An 18,182-nucleotide genomic window follows, 5' to 3' on the forward strand; every position below is an offset into this window, starting at 1 on the left:
ATGGCAACATTTTTGTATTTATTAATTCAAAGACAGTCAGACACACATACTCAAATCCTCAGAAGACATCCTAAAATTAACTACTGATTAATTAATCTTTTAATGTTTTGGGTTAGGCCTATAACAGTCTATCTAATTTGTTGAAACTGCTAACTGTTTACAAAACAGTGCTTATATATATATATGTATAATGTAGTAAATCAAATGTAGTTATTACTATCTGAAGCCTTTACAAATTGTTTCACCTAACGGATCATCAGAAGGTCTGCAAAAAACATGTAAACAGTAAAGAATCGATAATTCTGAAAAGATATTAAATATTACAACTGTAAATTAATCTGCCAAAAAAAATCTCTAAACCTGTACTTCCTGAGGAGATATTAAATATTACAACTGTAATTTAATCTGCAAAAAAACCTCTAAACCTGAATTCCTGAAAAGATATTAAATATTATAACCGTAATCCAATCTGTAGAAAAAAAACTCCAGAATTACTAAGGACAGCCTCCATCCGCCACGATAAATGATGGAGGCTGTCCTTAAAATTAACCCCTATTAATAATAAAGAAGAGTAGCCTAACTGTTCGGTAGCAATACGATTTTCAGAGGGCCTCAAAAAAATGGTCGTGAATGCGCACATGGACTATATATTACCCAAATTGTTTCAAAATATCCTGCAGGTCAAGATCAATACACTGCTGTGGTTAGTTTACATTCTTTCACTGTATTAAATTAATTGTGAGTGAATGCGTGATGCCTTCTCAACTTGAATTATGGATTGGAGACCAACTTTATGATATTTTGGGATTAAGTGAAAAGGTATTTGAAATATAAAAATGTCATTGTATTGTTGTGACCTACTGGAACAATCTAATGGCTTTGCACCAATGATTTACAAGTATTTCGTTATACTTGAGAACAAATAATTTGACAACCTCACAATGCAGTTGCAAAGTGTACCAGTAGCCTTATTGTTTTATATTTCAAATTATTCTTTCCTCGGTGACAACTGACTAGTAGACCATATCATTATTTTGTTGTCTCCCTATCAAAAACAAAACTTCAACACTGTATGTAGTTTTGTTTTATGTCACCTTTGTGTTTTGATGAATGAACGGTTGATTGTCCACTAGGCTGTCATTCACATGCAACATTTATGGTTTTTCCTCAATGTAATTTTTTGGGCTCAGCAAAAATATAAGTTTTTGTAGCACAGACTTTTCACTAGAAAAACTGTTGCTAATAGCATCATCAATGTAAAATTAAATAGTATGTAATTAAGTTTCAAAACCATAAAATGTAATAAACATTTGTGATATTTTATGTGCAGCACATCATACAGTTTTTGATCGGACTCTGCCAAAAGAGCTTGAGCAGTAATGACTTTGTCTCCCGTTTGACAGCTACTGGTGCAGTGGACATGAATCCCAAAATGATGGCTTTTGCAACAGAGCTCTTTGATAAGGTTAGTTTTAAAATACCCCAGATTGGTAGTTTTTTGTAAGTGCTAGAGAATAGTATATTCTGCTTCTAAGTGCACTCTTTTTATTACCCCAACTACAGTAGTTCTTTCAATCTGTTCTAAAGTACCGGAAACAACAATATTAAACAATTTTTTGTCAATATCACCTCTGATGTGTCGGCTACAGAGCTAAGTAGGGATAATGTTTAACAATTTGTCAATTGATGTCAGTTGGAACATATGCATTCTTTGTGGCCGAAGCACTCAACAACATATTTTAAATGATAGAGATAAATATTCGTTTTAATACTGTAGCATATCCCATGAACCAAGTTTAGGCATACATGTCGATGTCTAATGTCTATATGCAGTAGAATATGTAATTATTTTCATCGTTGCGTTGCGACATATCTAGTTATCTACCCTACAACACATGTTGAAAAAAGGCTGCCACAAAAAAGAAACAGAGAAAATTAACAATTTTTTTGCAAGAAAGTAGGCTAAACACTACAATAGACCTTTCAGTGTTGCTTGCATTGTTCTTCCCGAAGGTGTAATTGAAAACATAAAATTTAGTTACATTGCTGATTAGAGTACACATTTAACCCTTTTCAGACCCATCCCATATATTGAACTAAAGCCAGAATTTAGGAACAAATAATGTTGATTGATTCATGTTGACACTTCACATATATTAACACATTTTTTCCTTTGTTTTACACAGATTCCACATAAAAAGACTACTGTAAGTTCCAGCAAATTAGCAGAAGTTAAGGCCAAAGCTTTGCATTTGAAAGCGAAGTCTTATAAAATGCTCTCTTCAGATGAAGATGATATTGTTCATGAGAAAGTCACAAAAAAGCGAAAAGGTTTGCATGAGATATTGGATTATTGGTGGTACAGTATTTTGATCATTTGCATGATTTTTATATAATGCCTTAAAGAAACCTATCTCATAAATTGATAAAATGTTAGATATTACTCTGGTAATACTTTTGAAGTTTTTATTAGCCCAATGATCATCTAATATAAGAGTGCATTTTGAGTATATAAGACAAGTGGTGTAAGAGTTTAGTTTTAGCTTTTAAGTAGAATTAATTATTGGTATTTGTCACTATCATATCTTGTTGATTTCACAGAAAATCACCAGCCACAAATTCTTTAGTTAGTAGATATACACCTCTAGCATGTGGTCGCCTCTACTAGCCACCACCAGAGCCATGGTCTACTGGAAACATTTCCCAATCAGATCTGCTCTGCGTTTAAGTGAAATTGGCTTTGCAGTATCCACTGTATTATTTTTCAATACCAGTATATATTTAAAGTTGCTGCTGTGTTTAGTTTCAAGTCATTCAACTCAGCGACAAATTAGACGAAGACAACAGTCTGAATCATCATCAGGGGAAGATGTTACAGCATCCAAGTTATCATCCAACAAAACTGCAAAAATGGTAAATACGCAAACGATTGTTAGGAAAACGCAGTATTTTCTATGTTACACTAACAAGTATTTCGAACACAATAATTTTAGTTGCACGTTTGCTGTGTTTAAACTCTGCTTAAAACTTTAAATTATAAAAATGTTCCTAAATAAGTGTAAATCAGCTACAATAGTTATCCTGTCGCATATTATGCTTTCTCAAGGGAATGTGGGGACATATACTACACAGAATGTTTTGCTGACATTGGTTTGCCTTATGATGCACAAGGTTCCATCAAATACTAAAACCTGGTGTATTGTTCTGTAGCAGCGTATGCTGTTGTACCATATCTTCAAACGTTGTTTGCGTTATCAGAAAGAATCTTCATCCGAAGATGAATGGGAAAAGGAGGAAGGGAAGAGGAAAAAGGATCTGCAAGAACGTGATGAATTTGCTAAAAGAATGCGAGAAAAGGATGAGGAAAGGACACGAAAAATAGTTGATGCTAAACAGGTGCATTTAAAAAAAACGCAAATTGACCACCAATATGACAATGATCTCAACGATTGGTTAAGTGAAAACCTTTTGGAGTTGTAATCAAATAGGCCTATGCAATATGCATTTTAGCCATCATACGAGACAAAAACAACCAGAAAATTAAACTCATATTATTTTGTTAACTGAAAATATTTTAGCTACCGGTACTTAGAATTTTTCGCTGTTGTTTTTATATTGGCGAATAGCTTGTGAGCCACTATTTTGGAATTTTTGTAGCAAAGTTTAGATATAGACCTTCTTGCGTTTGTAGAAAAGCAAAGAAGAATCCGAAATGAGCGTGACAGAGTTGCGTGAAAAGTCTCGGCAAGAATACCTGAAGATGCGAGAAGAAGTGAAAATGCAAGAACTGATTGATGACATCAAGGACGACGAATATCTGTTTGCAAGTAAGCTTGCGGTTGATTTGTCTGGCTAAGGTTAAAATTACAGTAGAACAGTGCACCTTGCATTTCTTGAGATTTTTATAAGCTTAAGAGTTTTGTTTTGTAACTTTGTAAAGGTTAGTGTTGTCTGTCGGCAAAGCAGATCGGTTTGTCCCACAAAGGGTGTTTCTGTTTTTTTAGAATTATTAGAAGTTGACTTTAAGAAATGTATTAATTATTAAAAGAAACATTTTGTAGTTCTGTCATATTTTTTACAGATGATTTTTATCACAGTTACGACGATAAGAATATGATCTAATTGAGGTTTAAAATTTACATGTTTTTTGCGTTAGTAAATGATAACCTTTCATTTTTTCACATCTTGCAGGTGAAGAGATTTCCAGAAAAGAACGCCAAGAACTGGAATACAAGAAGCGCGTCCGAGACGTGGCAATCAATTATAAAGAAATATCGAAAAACGACAAACGCGGCAGGTACGGTTATGGATTGGTGCCATGAATATTCATAGGCTACAGCGAAACTTCATGTGCTTTGCTATCTGTTTTTGAACCGTTGGATAAATAACTTCTGTATTTCGTCAAGGTACTACCTACCTGAAGAGAAGCACCGAAATGACGTGCCAGATGAATATGATGAAATCGATCAGTCGGCAGACGGTATTTATTAATGTGTGAAAATCTTTATCCAACTTTTTCTTCAACTACAGGTATACCTAACATCTGTTTTAAGGTGTCCTGTACAGTGTACAACTGTACATGTAGTAGAACATGAAGATGTGTATATTATAATTATTAATTAGGGATATAAGGATGGATGGTCATTTTATTTTTGTTTGGATGCGAAACGCCGAAACACACATAAAACAAAAACTGACAGTGTGCATCCAATGAGAGAGTGCGAAAGACCGTAGCCCTGAAGGCGTAGGAGGTCGTCGAGTCTGCACTCTCTCATTCAAATAGTTACACAAAAGAAAGTATTGCGTTGAAAATATTGTTGCAAATTGACACAAAAAAGAAGAAGGAAGGAAGAACAGAAAAAACAAAACAAATACAGATACTACAAACAATAATAACAATTAACATAGTCAGGTAGTGGATGTCGTTTTTATAGCTCTTGATTATTGAAGAAGTGTATTTTGCACATTTTACTGAAATATTTGAAGCCTTTGTTCATGTTTTTTTTCATATTTTGAGGTAAATTGTCCCATACCTTGATTCCCATGCATTTTAAACTTTTTTGAAATAATTGGATATTTGCCAGTTTAGTATAAAGATATAAAATAGTATAAAATAGTATAAAATAGTATAAAATAGTAGAAATACCGGGTATAAAATAGTAGAAATACCGGGTTGGAAATTTAAGGCTGATTCTCGGCGACCGTATGTTTTGGTTTTTTTGCAAAACTTTGTTAAATGTTTTGAAAGCAGCAGTCAATTTTACACCTTCCAGAATATCTATCGTTTGATGCTGTTTTTCAGCTCCTCTGAGATCCACGTACTCTTTTCTTACTGTTACTTACAACATTATTTTTGTCTAATCTTTTAAAATGCATGAGTAGTAGTAGTAGTAGTAGTCCAGTTTTAATCCGGTGATGTCCCCGTTACCGAAGGTGGCGGATTCACCTCCAAGTGCCGCAATCGCCTTCACACCCTGCCTCACATCGATCTGTCTAACGCGTCCTCTCTTGTCAAGCCCAGCTTGCTGCTTTCCTCCTCAATTCGCCTTTTCCACGTTTTCTTAGGTCTTCCTTGCTTTCTACGACGCTCCACTTGCAACTCCAGCGCTCTTATCAAAACATCATCTTCATCCCTTCTCAACGGGGGCTCTAGTTGTCAACCTCCTAGTGGTGAGCCCTGGTAATTGATTCTTGCAATCAAGCAAATGACAACAAATTGAGACAGCAATTGTAGCTCACAGAGCTCCATGCAACTCCATCCTGTACAGTAGGCTGTTGCGTTTTGAGGTCAATTTTTAAAAAATACAAGCAATAGGTTTGGCTAGGTGGGAAATCACATAAAACCACCCAAAAAAAATTTTGAGCAAAAAATATCAATGTTTAGGGGTCCCTCCGCCTCCCCGAAAAAGTCCAAGCCCCATTTTTCCTTAAAATTGCATAACTTCTAAACCGCTTGAGGTAGAAACTTCGTTTTTGGCTCTAAAGACTCAGAAGTCACATGTTCCTATCTGCTCTAAGAGGAATGTGTTCTTTAAAGTGTTAAAAAAAATGGTTATGAGCCAAAAAATGATTTTCAGGACATTCGAGACTTTGAAAAATCATAGTAACTGCCTAATCATGCATATTTTAAAAACAAATGTTTAGTTGCAGAGTAAATTGTGTTGAAAGGTGTTGTGTATACTATAAGTAAACAAAGTAACTGTAGGAAAATATCAAATAAATGTGAATATTCCAAATTATCCCAAATTGGGGTCATTCTACCGGAAAACATCTTTAGCTCAGGAATGCATTTAAGTTAAAATACAAACAAATTAAGGGTATGTTTATGAAATGCATGTGTCAGCTCAGTAAAAAAATGAAAAAAACAACGTTAACTAGCAACATACAGTAGCCTAATCCAATTTAGTTTCCAAACTGAGAGAGGAACCTGCTAAAGAATATTGAATGAACACAAACAAGCACTGAAGGAATCGTAATGAACACTGTAAACAGCTAAAACTGCTAGCGAACACTGAATGCAACAAATTTACATCACAACTGTGATACCTTCAAGAAAACATAAAGATACACTGTATCTAGAAATCAAGTAAGCCACATCGCGCAAAGTCATGAAGGGAAATAGGCAGTTACCAGACTCAGCAGGAATATACGATTTTAACGGTTGGGTATATTTCACACGAGCATAGCGAGGCTCATGCTCGATAGATACGCTATCCTGTGAATCAGACAAATGGCTTACAATGAATTCATCAACCTGCGGTGTCCAGCTCCTGTTTGATCCCAAACAGCCTAACAGCTTCCGCTCCGGAAGGTGGTGCACTACAACTAACCCTGATCTGGCCTTTGTTAATCTAACTGGCCCAATACCACAGCGAATGATTCTCGACCCATTTCCAAAATCACAACACCGGCCATCACTGATTACCCCAGCAAATCCCATCGCACCCATCCCTACAAATCCAACAGTTAAAAGGTGGAACTTTCAAAAAGCAAACTGGGAAAAGTTTACACAACAGGTTGATAAAGAGATAAAGAAACTTCCTCGACCCGCATCTGCTGACATCAATGCATCCTACCGAGCCCTTTTGCAATATCTTCTCTCGGGTAGCTAAGAAGACAGTCCCTTGTGGCGTTCGTCACAAATTCGTTCCCACTTGGGACAAGGAATGTGACTTACAATGCCTTTTTGAGCGCTGACTCAAGTGAAGATGCTGCAGTCAGTGCCTCTGACTTGATGAACTGTCCTGACAAAAAGCGATTAAAGCGTTGGCAGGATACAATCCAATCAATCGATTTTACTCACTCTAGCAGGAAGGCATGGAAGACGTTCAACCGTCTCACTGGCGGCAGTTCGAAACCATTTAAACCCTGCCCTGTATCAGCCAACAGCATTGCCCACCAACTTCTAGCTAATGGAAAATTCCCTGCTGCTGACAAGAAACACGAACTTAAAGTAAAACAGGAGTGTAGCAGACTTTGGAGTGCCCCGAGTGTTGATGGCGTTTTGTCAGCTCCTTTTTCTACTCAAGAGCTGCAAACGGCGATCCAACAACTGAAATGTGGCAAAGCTCAAGGACCCGATGACATACCACCAGAGTTTCTAAAACACTGCGGCCCTACATGTTTTTCCTGGCTTAAAGACTTTTATTCAATTTGTCTCAACCGCAACACAATTCCTAAGATATGGCGGAAGGCCAGCGTGATTGCCCTACCCAAACCGAAAAAACCGTTGGACGACCCCAAGAGCTATCGTCCTATTTCTCTCCTCTGTGTCCCCTACAAGATTCTTGAGCGGCTCATTATGACACGCCTTGAACCAGTCATTGATCCGCAACTTCCCGCAGAACAAGCTGGCTTCTGCCATGGGCGTTGTACAACCGATCAAACAACTAAATTGACCAATAACGTAGAGCTTATGACACAGTGTGGCACCAAGGCCTAGTGCTTAAACTCCTACAAAAAATTCCTGACAAACAACTTGTTCGCTTTCTCGCTAACATTATAGCAAACCGCTCATTTGTGTTGAAAACTAGCGACGGACAATCCAGCCGCCCCCGTCGTCTAAGGAATAGAGTTCCACAAGGATCTTGCTTAGCACCCATGCTATTCAATATTTATATTAGCGACATTCCCCAGACAAAGTCCACACAGTACAGCTATGCAGACGATTTGGCCCTACTATATACAAACAAAAATTGGACCAAGGTAGAGGATGTCCTCACCGAGGATATGAAGCTGATCTCACAGTACCTAAAGGACTGGAGACTAAAACTCAGCACAGCTAAAACCACCATCACACCTTTCCACCTCAACAACAAGGAAGCTGGCCGCCAGTTACGAGTCCCCCTAGATGGAACCCTTATCCGACATGACCCCTGCCCTACATATCTGGGTGTGACCTTGGATCGGCAACTCACGTATAAAAAACACTGTGACTCAGTTCGTGCCAAAGCATCAGCTAGAAACAACTTTCTCAGATGTCTAGTTGGGTCGACTTGGGGATCCAAAACCCCAACACTGCGCACTAGTGCCCTAGCGCTTGTGTACAGTGCTGCCGAATATGCTTCTCCAGTCTGGTGCCGCAGCGCACACGCGGAAAAAGTAGATATCGTCCTTAACGACACCATGTGCATAATCACTGGATGCCTGCGTTCAACTCCCACAGACTTACTACCAGTGCTTTCAGGCATCGCCCCACCAAAGCTATGCAGAGAGAATTCTACCGTACGGCTCGCATTAAAGGCAGAGGTCAATGATCGCCATCTCCTCCACAATGTAGTCCTTGACGCACAACAGCTTACACGTCAACGCCTGCTTTCCAGGCACTCTTTTTCTCGACTTATTGTGGCGCTTCATGACGGTCACTTTGACCTGATGAAGTCATGGAGAGACCGCTGGGAAACCATCTCACGGCCCAAAAAGTCACACCAGACTCTACGGTACCATCTGGCTCAGACCTGCCAAGAAAAGAATGGGTGACTCTGAATCGCCTCCGTACTGGTGTTGGTCGCTTCAAGCACAATATGTTTACCTGGGGATTGTGTGACTCACCAGCCTGTGTTTGTGGTGACTGTCAAACAGCACAGCACATCATTAATCACTGTCCAGTGTTTCGACCTGCAGAACATGTGGATCTCATAGACCCTGATATGAAGACATTACTTTGGTTACAACAATTGGGAGATGTTGCCTGAATTGCTGCCTCATAAGCAAGAAGAAGATCCCTTCTCAAAACATGCTCATACTACTACTCCATTCGCTTTCGCCAACTTATTGGCGAAAGGCGAAATCAACATTCTCATTCAACCCAAGCAAGTTCATAAGTTCTTCGGTGTTTCTTTGTTCATCAGCTTCACACCACACATTGCTCTCCCCATCGCTCTCTCAGTTCTTCTTAAAATCGCCAATTCGTTTTCCCCTAAGCACCATGTCTCTCTTCCGTACAGCATTGCATATCTCACACAACTAGTATAAATTTTTTCTCTCATTTTCAACGGAAATCTTCTACCACATATCAACTCTCGACTGCAGTCACTGCCGCTTCACAACCACCACTGGCATTCAATCTATCTCCTAGATAGCAAAAGGCATTCACTGATTCAACTTCGTCACTCAGCTTTTCAACAGAACTAACCATTCCTTACTTCAATCTTCTTGCATCTTTCACATTCAAAACCATCTCCGGATCTGCATGAGGCAACAGAAAAAAAAGGCAACATATTGAGATTGTTCAATGTTCATCAGGTTACCACGCCAACGCTGAGCACCAGAGATGGGAAGAGACGCGATTGAAAGCGGCCACGTCACGCTACGGTGCGCGCGATGGCAAACCGAAGCAACGCGAATACGAACTTTTGACGGAAGATGACATCATCGAGTTTGTGCAAGCGACCACTCGCAAAGGAACCATTCAAGAAGAAGGTGAGTTGATTTTCACGTCTGTGTTAATCATTTGCAATTGATTTCTGAATGATGGCTAGTGTCGACTTTGCACTTTTCAATGATGTTCCCCTCATGTTTACGTGAGTAACTACCACAAGTGTGTCAAGAATTTTGTGAAAAATGGTAAGATTTTCCTCAATACTCGATCGCCGCCTGAAACCTCTTTAAAAAGCTCATGCTAATAAACTTAAGGTGTTTTTCTTCGTGGCATTATCTTCAACGTTAACGTTTTTACAGAAATGGAAAAAATTCATTTAAGCGCGAAGGAAAAAAAGAAGCAAAGCATTGATGAAGTGAGGAAATCTCTTCCAATCTACTCCTACCGAGAGGATTTGTTGAACGCCATTGTTGATCACCAGGTTCTGCCGGCCATTTGTGCCAATTTACAGCTAAAAATTTGACCTGTTTTCTTTATTTTTAAGACTAGTGCAAAAATCAGTGCCTTGTTTAAACCGGGATAGACTCATAAATCTTGAGCAGATTTTGTAAGCAAGGATTCCGTATTCGATCGTGGATTGTTACTTTTGATTGTAGCAGCATGAGCATCAGTCAATTTGAATTTGAAAGACCCTTTACCGCATGTTTTATTCCGCATTTTTACTCAAAGCAGCGATACTGCAGCACGTTAGCTTAACTCCTTCTAAATGCTTTCAAACCGATTGATGTTGGCCTTTTCATTGCATCTTATCAGAAATAAAAATACTTGAATTTTTTCCAGGTCATCATCATAGAAGGGGAGACTGGAAGTGGCAAGACCACACAGATCCCTCAATATCTATACGAGTCTGGTTTTTGCAGGAACGAAATGAAAGTCGGTTGCACGCAGGTACTGTAGAGTTAATAAGTAATCAGCATCACTTCAGTTTTTGGCGCACCAAGCCATTTGGCTACTTCACATAAAAGAAAACTCGTTGCGACCGCTGGCGAGTGTGATTATTACGTTACCAACGTTCCACGTTCGTTTCCAAGAAAGAAAAATCTATAGATTTGTCATTGGTTGATATTTTTGTCTTGAATAACTGAACTCTGTTTAAAATTTGGAATTTTTTGTTGAAACGGCTTAATCGATACCTAGGCTGCATTATCTGCATAGTGCATAGCCGAGTGGTGAGAGCCCTAGTACGACACTCGAAAAGGCGCCAGTTCGACACCTCAAGAGTATGCGTCCACTTAATCTAAACTGCAACCACCTGGCATAAGCCTGGATACGACGAAAATCGACACCTGACATTTAAAATTCGTTTTTCTTTTACTAGAGAAATATTTGTCATTCTAATATGCGACTTTTAATAGATTAGAAGAGTTGTTCTAATCCTACTTGTTTCTTGTCGTATAATCATTTTTCATGTTATCGCAGCCTCGTCGTGTGGCGGCCATGTCAGTGGCGTCTCGCGTAGCAGATGAGATGGGAGTCAAGGTGGGCGCGGAGGCTGGTTACAGCATTCGTTTTGAAGATTGCTCGAGCGAGCGTACCAGAATAAAGTACATGACCGATGGGATGCTTTTGAGGGAATTTCTCACCGAACCAGATCTGAAAGGATATAGCGTCATTATGATAGGCAAGCTTCAGTACATCTTATTGATCGATTGACAACAATAGTTTGGTATAAGTGATGAAGTGACGCTGATGTCTTTCAATCTCTGTTCCGTTTTCTCGATACTATTGAGAATGAAAAGTAATACAAGGATCCATTGTTTAGGATGCAACCAAACGACTAAACACAATAAGTGAATAAACTCAACCAGCTACGCAGAATGAGATATTGACTGTCACCGCAACGACTTGAAATCAAGGTTCACTGGCACATTTCCGATAGAATATTTTCTGGGTTTCATTAGCCCTTAATTTTATAACTCCTCAATATTTCTGAAAGCAGTTTTGACAGAACTTTTGCAAACAATGTCTTATCCTTAAACAGGTATTTACTGAGTATGGTACTTTCCTCATCAGTCATTATACGTGACTAAAATAGGAATATTGTAGGATAGTTATTAGTTACACGCTTGGGTTTACCAATTTCGCCACAAAGCCCCAGTTTATTTCATCTCGCCACAGCAGTCCAATATTGACAAGTACCCGTCCCTGGGTGAACAGATCGAAAGATCGAGAGACCATCGTTGAAGTCTCTAGATATCTGCAGTTGAACAACATTCCCCGCGTTCGAGAACCTTCTACATGCATTGAGCAGCATCATTCGTTTTATTTCAATCGCAGATGAAGCTCATGAACGTACACTGCACACCGACATATTGTTTGGCTTGGTGAAGGATATTGCCAGATTCCGACCCGATCTCAAACTTCTCATCAGCAGCGCCACGTTAGACGCAGAGAAGTTTTCAACGTTTTTTGATGACGCTCCGATATTCCGCATTCCCGGCCGTCGTTTTCCCGTCGATATTTACTATACAAAGGTACTTTGCCCCATTTTTTTCCAGACAGCAAAATCAATCATTTTTACATAAACTCAACGTCTGTAGACGTTGAATTGATCAGGTTGTAAAGATGCAAATGTTTTAATGTGCAAAACTCGAAAATAGACTTGTTTATCCTGGAACTTCCAACGTTTCATCTATAGCTTGCTCTCTTGCATTTATCAACGTCAGTGCAGACTGTTTAACCGCTCTCGCGAAGCTTATTATAAAACTATGTGCAATGAAACGAACGTGCAATTCATCATCCATCGATCCGTAGTTAAAAGCTTTGTATATCATATGAGTCTGCATAACTTTACGTTTGTCAAGCTCAAAAATGTCTAGAAATGTCAACTTTTACATTTTACGTTTTGGAAATATCGCTGCCATGCAGAGTGCATCGGTCATACACCCGATCATTTCGATTCCGGCTCTTAATCTCCTAATTTTTCTTACACCTTTAGTTTTGTATTAAGTGAATCTTGTTTTCATGACAGGCTCCAGAAGCTGACTATCTGGATGCTTGTGTGGTGTCTGTGTTTCAAATCCACTTGACGCAACCTCAAGGTGACATTCTCATATTCTTAACCGGACAAGAAGAGATTGAATCTTGTTGCGAAATGTTGCAGGTACGTCTGTGGAGGCAAAGTGTTTTTATGTCTTCGTTTTGTGACGGGACGTTAAAACGATGCTAAAAGCGTTTTTTTTAACTGAAAACGCAAAGCGCGAGATCTTGATGAAGTTGTCAATTTGTTGTTTATTGTTGTGCAGGAAAAAGCGAGATCTCTTGGTTCAAGAATAAAAGAATTGATTGTTTTACCAATCTATGCAAACCTGCCATCTGACATGCAAGCAAAGATATTCGAGCCGACTCCTCCTAATGCTAGAAAAGTTAGTGACCTTATACCATCCATGTTAATGTGATTTAAATGTATATTTATGTGAAACCAATGGCGAGCTAACTATTGCGATCTAATCGCTTTTTAGTTTGCCGGTCTATTCATAAACTGAACAACTTGCTTACAAATTGAAATCTTTCCAGTTGACTTCTTCCAGTTGTATGTTGGAGCAGCCTCTTATCTTTAAAACTTGGTTGATTATATCACCATAGGTCCTGTGCCTCTCGGTTGTAATGTGAATCAGACTTCAGATGTTTGACAAAGGCTAAATGTATGGCCGAAAACGTTTGCATATTTTTTTTCTATCATGATAAATACTGTTTTTGTTTCTTATTGTTTTTGTGCTGTTGATATTTTCCTTTCGTATTGCTTCTTTTCTTGTAACTTCATTGGTGAAGAGCAGGCCGTTTATATTTATTTTATATTTATTCCATGAATAAAACGGGTTTCAGAAGAAGGATTGATTGACTCTTGGTAAGCAGGATACCGAATATCCAATTGACTCCGCAACGCTTTATTTTGATATAAGCAAATATTGTAAAGTGCATGGTTGATTCTAATACCAACCTTTTATGCTTCAGGTAATAGCTGCCACCAATATAGCTGAAACCTCACTAACCATTGATGGGATAGCGTACGTGATTGATCCTGGCTTCTGCAAACAGAAAAGCTACAATGCCAGAACTGGAATGGAGTCTCTCATCGTGGTGCCTTGCTCGAAGGTGCGTCGCTGACATTGGATATCGGTTGGTTTTGTCTAATAGAAACGATATAAACTGAAAACAAGATCCCTGTGTTCAGTTCTGGTGACAATTATCGGAGAAATGCACCTTTGCAGCTCATAATGTTATATCTGTCTTTATATTTTGCTAAATGTGTCAGCCTGTATGACATGGAGAAATGAATCGAATCTTTTGTCTTTCTCAAAAGCCTTCATCAATTTTTTTTTATGTGCAATAAAAGTCACAATTAGAAATGTTAGTCGTCATAGAAAGTTAGCGGCCAAGACGAGCTTTGCTATGCGATATTAAACCACTTAATAAAGTCGTCTTTTTTATATTGATTCCACGTCTGCAGACGTTGAATGCAACTAAAAAGGTTTTGTTAGGTGGGAATTTTATCAATATCATTCATTTTTTGCGCAGTTATGATGTCTTCTAATTTTCTATAGCAATCAGCCAATCAGCGCACAGGAAGGGCAGGGCGTGTGGGACCTGGCAAATGCTTTCGGCTCTACACAGCCTGGGCTTACATGCACGAACTTGAAGATTCCACTGTGCCAGAAATCAGACGTACAAACCTGGCTAATGTTGTTCTTTTATTGAAAAGGTTCGGTATCTTTACTTTCGTTGCTGTCATGTTTCTTTTTAACATTTTACAATTTGCTTTTCAATTGATTGAACTAAATGCAAATATCTTTTTAATAATAGTTTTCTTGTGTACTAATAACAGTCTTGGCATCAATGATCTCATTCACTTTGACTTCATGGATCCTCCACCCCACGAGACTCTGGTGTTGGCGCTGGAGCAACTATACGCGCTTGAAGCTCTCAACCACCTTGGTGAACTGACAAAGCTAGGCAGGCGAATGGCTGAGTTTCCCGCCGATCCCATGTTGTCCAAGACCATCCTAGCGTCAGAAAAGTAAGTATAACCAGAAAGCGACCGCTTCAGTCTACGTGTGTTGTGCTGCGACTTGTTAAGTTTTGCTTATTTGCCATTCCAGGTACAAATGTTCAGAGGAGGTCCTCACTATTGTCGCCATGTTGTCGGGGAACAGCTCGATCTTTTACCGGCCCAAGGATAAGCTGGTCCACGCCGACAATGCCCGACGGAACTTCCACCTACCCGGGGGCGATCATTTGACGCTTATGAATGTTTATAACCAGGTTGGTGCATGAAACATTAGCTGGTTCAACTGTTTGGAGAATAAGAAAATGGATTGCTCGCGTGGGGAAATCACGTTAGGACATATTATTCAGAGGCACCAATAAAGGTCCAAGTTTTTCATTTAATGAGACTTTTGTCTGGAACTCGACTGAGTTTGAAACTCTTGTTTTTAGTGTGTAGTTTTATTGTATTGAAAACTGCTTCTGGGACCGAGGTCTATTCTTTTACCACACCACTGTGGTGACATTGCACCTTCATAGAGGCAGGAGAATATTTAGATAACCAAATTTTTATGAAACATTTATTCCGCCTGACAAGTCGTATTACACCGACTAATATTTGTAATAAAGCATGAAATAACTCACTAAGATAGGTTAGTTTAGAAACGAGCGATTTGTCGTCGAACTCCTTTGTTACGTTGACCGCCCTATGACGTTACAATTTACGGATTGGCTGCTAGTCTTGGCTTTACCTGATCCTTCCAGCAGTTTCCTCGCTGGTGCAACTTGTCAGCAGACGGCTAGCTATGTATGAATATCATATCTCGCGTAACAGAGCACCGGGATGGCTTATTTTTACTAAACATTAATTACAGCCCGAAAGATGTTATTCAAGAAACGTTTTAAATAACCATTTATCAGTTTGCACAAGCACGATGCGCCCTTTTATCATTGTTTCAAACGTTGAGCCAATGCGAAAAGGGACGAATTTTGCCAACGCAAGACGACATTCTCTCTGTTGTTATGTCACTAACCCAATCTACATTGCAGTGGGCTGGCACAGACTTCTCCATCCAGTGGTGTTTCGAAAATTTCATCCAGCACCGTTCGATGAAGCGAGCCCGTGACGTACGCGACCAGCTGGCCGGTCTCATGGAGCGGGTCGAGATAGAACCTACCAGCAATCCCAACGACACTGTAGCGATTAGAAAGGTCAGCTTGGTGAATTTTCACTTGTGTTTGTACCTGTCACCACGAGTGTTCTACTGTTGGCGTATATAAGGGGGATTGGTTAAGGTGCATAGCCCTAACCTACCATTTATTTTTTACACGGGTGATTATTATTTTGTTTTCTGGGCCACAGAAAAGTATAGCCAGAGTGGTGTCAGTGAGAAGTTGTTTGTGGGAAAAAATTAATTGTTCTAGATACATTCCAGCAACGCACTGGACTCAATAAGACTTCCACCACGATTCGTAGAAAGGTGCAAATTGATGGCCTGACACACTGATGCAAGACGGTCGTCGTGCAACCAGTTAACTCTGGTGTAAATATGTAAACTGAGTGTAGAGTAGCTACTGTTATACGGTAGTTTCCCGATACAATTTTGTAAACTTTCCAGACCTCAAAGCCTTGTGGCATCGTTTTGTTTTATGAGCTTCAAATATTCAGTTATGAGGACCCAAAACGCGAAAAAACTTCAATAAAAGAAATGCACGAATAACTGAAGTGAAGAGTAAATACTCAGCCGTGTGCTGATTACTAGGTTTATCTACACGTATGGCTGGTATATAGTTTTTGAACTATAGGCGAGAGCCTATCAGCTTGAAAGTAACCTTAAAATTGTTTGGTTTAGTCGAGAGCCTGCATGTTCGACTCCAGCCACCCGCACTTGCTGTTGTTTCTCTGGGCAAGAAACTTCACGATAATTGCCTCTACCCAGTGATCGATTTCGAGTAATGGGTAGTACCAAATTTAAGTCATAAGTAGAGTAGACAACGGGAAACAGACATTGCCGTCGGCTGCAGCGTGGGTCAGGTGTGCGTCGGAAGGCGTACACCGATGCATATTGCATAGCGCTCAAGTCCGCTTTCCCGCAATGCAGGATAAAGATAAACAAACAAAACAAAGCAATTCATTAGTACAACTACTGCGGCTTCAATCTGCTCAAGTAAATTCTCTTCGAATCAGTGATGCCATGTCTTTCAATTTGTTTGTACAGTGTTAACCTGGACCTTGTATTTGTCCCCAGGCTTTCACTGCTGGCTTCTTCTACCACACAGCGAGACTAAGCAAGACCGGCTACCGCACAGTAAAGCAGCAGCAGAGCGTTCATATCCACCCCAACAGCAGCCTGTTCGACGAGCAGCCTCGCTGGCTTCTGTATCACGAACTTGTCTTCACCACGAAAGAATTCATGAGGTGAAATTCGATTTTGAATAAACTTATACCGATAGTCGTCGTAGGCTAGATGTTGCTAGTTTTTTTCAAGTTTTTTTTTTTATGGAAAGTTACAACTGATTTGTTGACAGTGTGGAGTACAGCCCTAAGCACGTGCACAGTATTCTTTTAACAGACGCAATAGAAGTTTTTCTCTCTATTGAGGCTGATCTACAAGTAACATTACCGGTACTTTTATTTCAGGCAAGTGATTGAAATTGAAGGCAGTTGGCTGCTGGAAGTTGCTCCTCATTACTACAAGAACAATGAAATTGAGTCCGGCACCAAGAAGATGCCGAGGAAACAAGGAAAAGCGGCCGAGGAATTGCGATGAAGGAACATCGGAGCGTTTGAAGGAGACCGTTAGGAAGAGAGGAAACGAAAGCGAGTCAAGTCGTCGGTTGATTTCTGAATGCGTGTCATAGTCACAGGACTTACATTGGTACATTCATGCGGAGAAGAGTTGTCTGCTTCAGTGCGATGGGCGGCTTACAACGAAGTCATGTTGCTGGCGGCATGCATACTAAGGCAAATCGCTGCCGTTTGTCTTGTAAATTTCAATTCATCTGAAGTGGGTTGATAACCAGTTGGTCACTCCCGATAGCAGCGTTAATATTCACCTCGAGATAGCGCGTCATGATGTTTTTGTCATTAATCTAGCATGAGATACTGGAGAGTTTGTTTTGGTTAAAACGTCGCTCTCTATACATTTTTGAAACTTTGCTCCTTGTCAAACCTAATAATATTGCTAATATTCGTTTTTTATAAAAAAAAAATCAGTCCCAAGTTCAGACGAACTTTACTTTTGAGTTGAACTCGTAATAAACTGTGAAATCCTCCATAGACCTGTCTTGGTGTTTCGTGGTTGACAAAGCAACGTTC

At 39.5% G+C, this 18,182-nt stretch overlaps 1 protein-coding gene across 1 annotated transcript; it reads left to right on the top strand.

Moving 5' to 3' along the window:
• The first annotated feature begins 688 nt into the window (after positions 1–688).
• Positions 689–18,143, top strand: LOC145768502 (pre-mRNA-splicing factor ATP-dependent RNA helicase DHX16-like). The gene is made up of 22 exons (XM_082580006.1): positions 689–819; positions 1,331–1,465; positions 2,187–2,331; positions 2,804–2,913; positions 3,259–3,396; positions 3,692–3,827; positions 4,192–4,297; positions 4,407–4,480; positions 9,745–9,921; positions 10,180–10,301; positions 10,661–10,768; positions 11,300–11,501; positions 12,158–12,354; positions 12,852–12,983; positions 13,126–13,245; positions 13,835–13,975; positions 14,425–14,582; positions 14,706–14,897; positions 14,980–15,142; positions 15,914–16,075; positions 17,113–17,282; positions 17,505–18,143. Exons 1-22 carry the CDS (start codon positions 754–756, stop codon positions 17,632–17,634), a joined length of 3,084 nt encoding a protein of 1,027 aa, XP_082436132.1. The 5' UTR covers positions 689–753; the 3' UTR covers positions 17,635–18,143.
• Positions 18,144–18,182: the final 39 nt, after the last annotated feature.

The sequence above is a fragment of the Aplidium turbinatum genome, chromosome 4 (genome assembly GCF_918807975.1).
Source record: "Aplidium turbinatum chromosome 4, kaAplTurb1.1, whole genome shotgun sequence".
Taxonomy (NCBI): Eukaryota; Metazoa; Chordata; class Ascidiacea; order Aplousobranchia; family Polyclinidae; genus Aplidium; species Aplidium turbinatum.

Bases quoted from the DNA above. Each gene is read 5' to 3' on its own strand.
- LOC145768502 (XM_082580006.1), top strand. From the start codon at position 754: ATGCCTTCTCAACTTGAATTATGGATTGGAGACCAACTTTATGATATT. The intron at 3,828-4,191 runs GTAAGCTTGCGG...CACATCTTGCAG, and splicing joins CGACGAATATCTGTTTGCAA to GTGAAGAGATTTCCAGAAAA. The intron at 10,769-11,299 runs GTACTGTAGAGT...ATGTTATCGCAG, and splicing joins TGAAAGTCGGTTGCACGCAG to CCTCGTCGTGTGGCGGCCAT.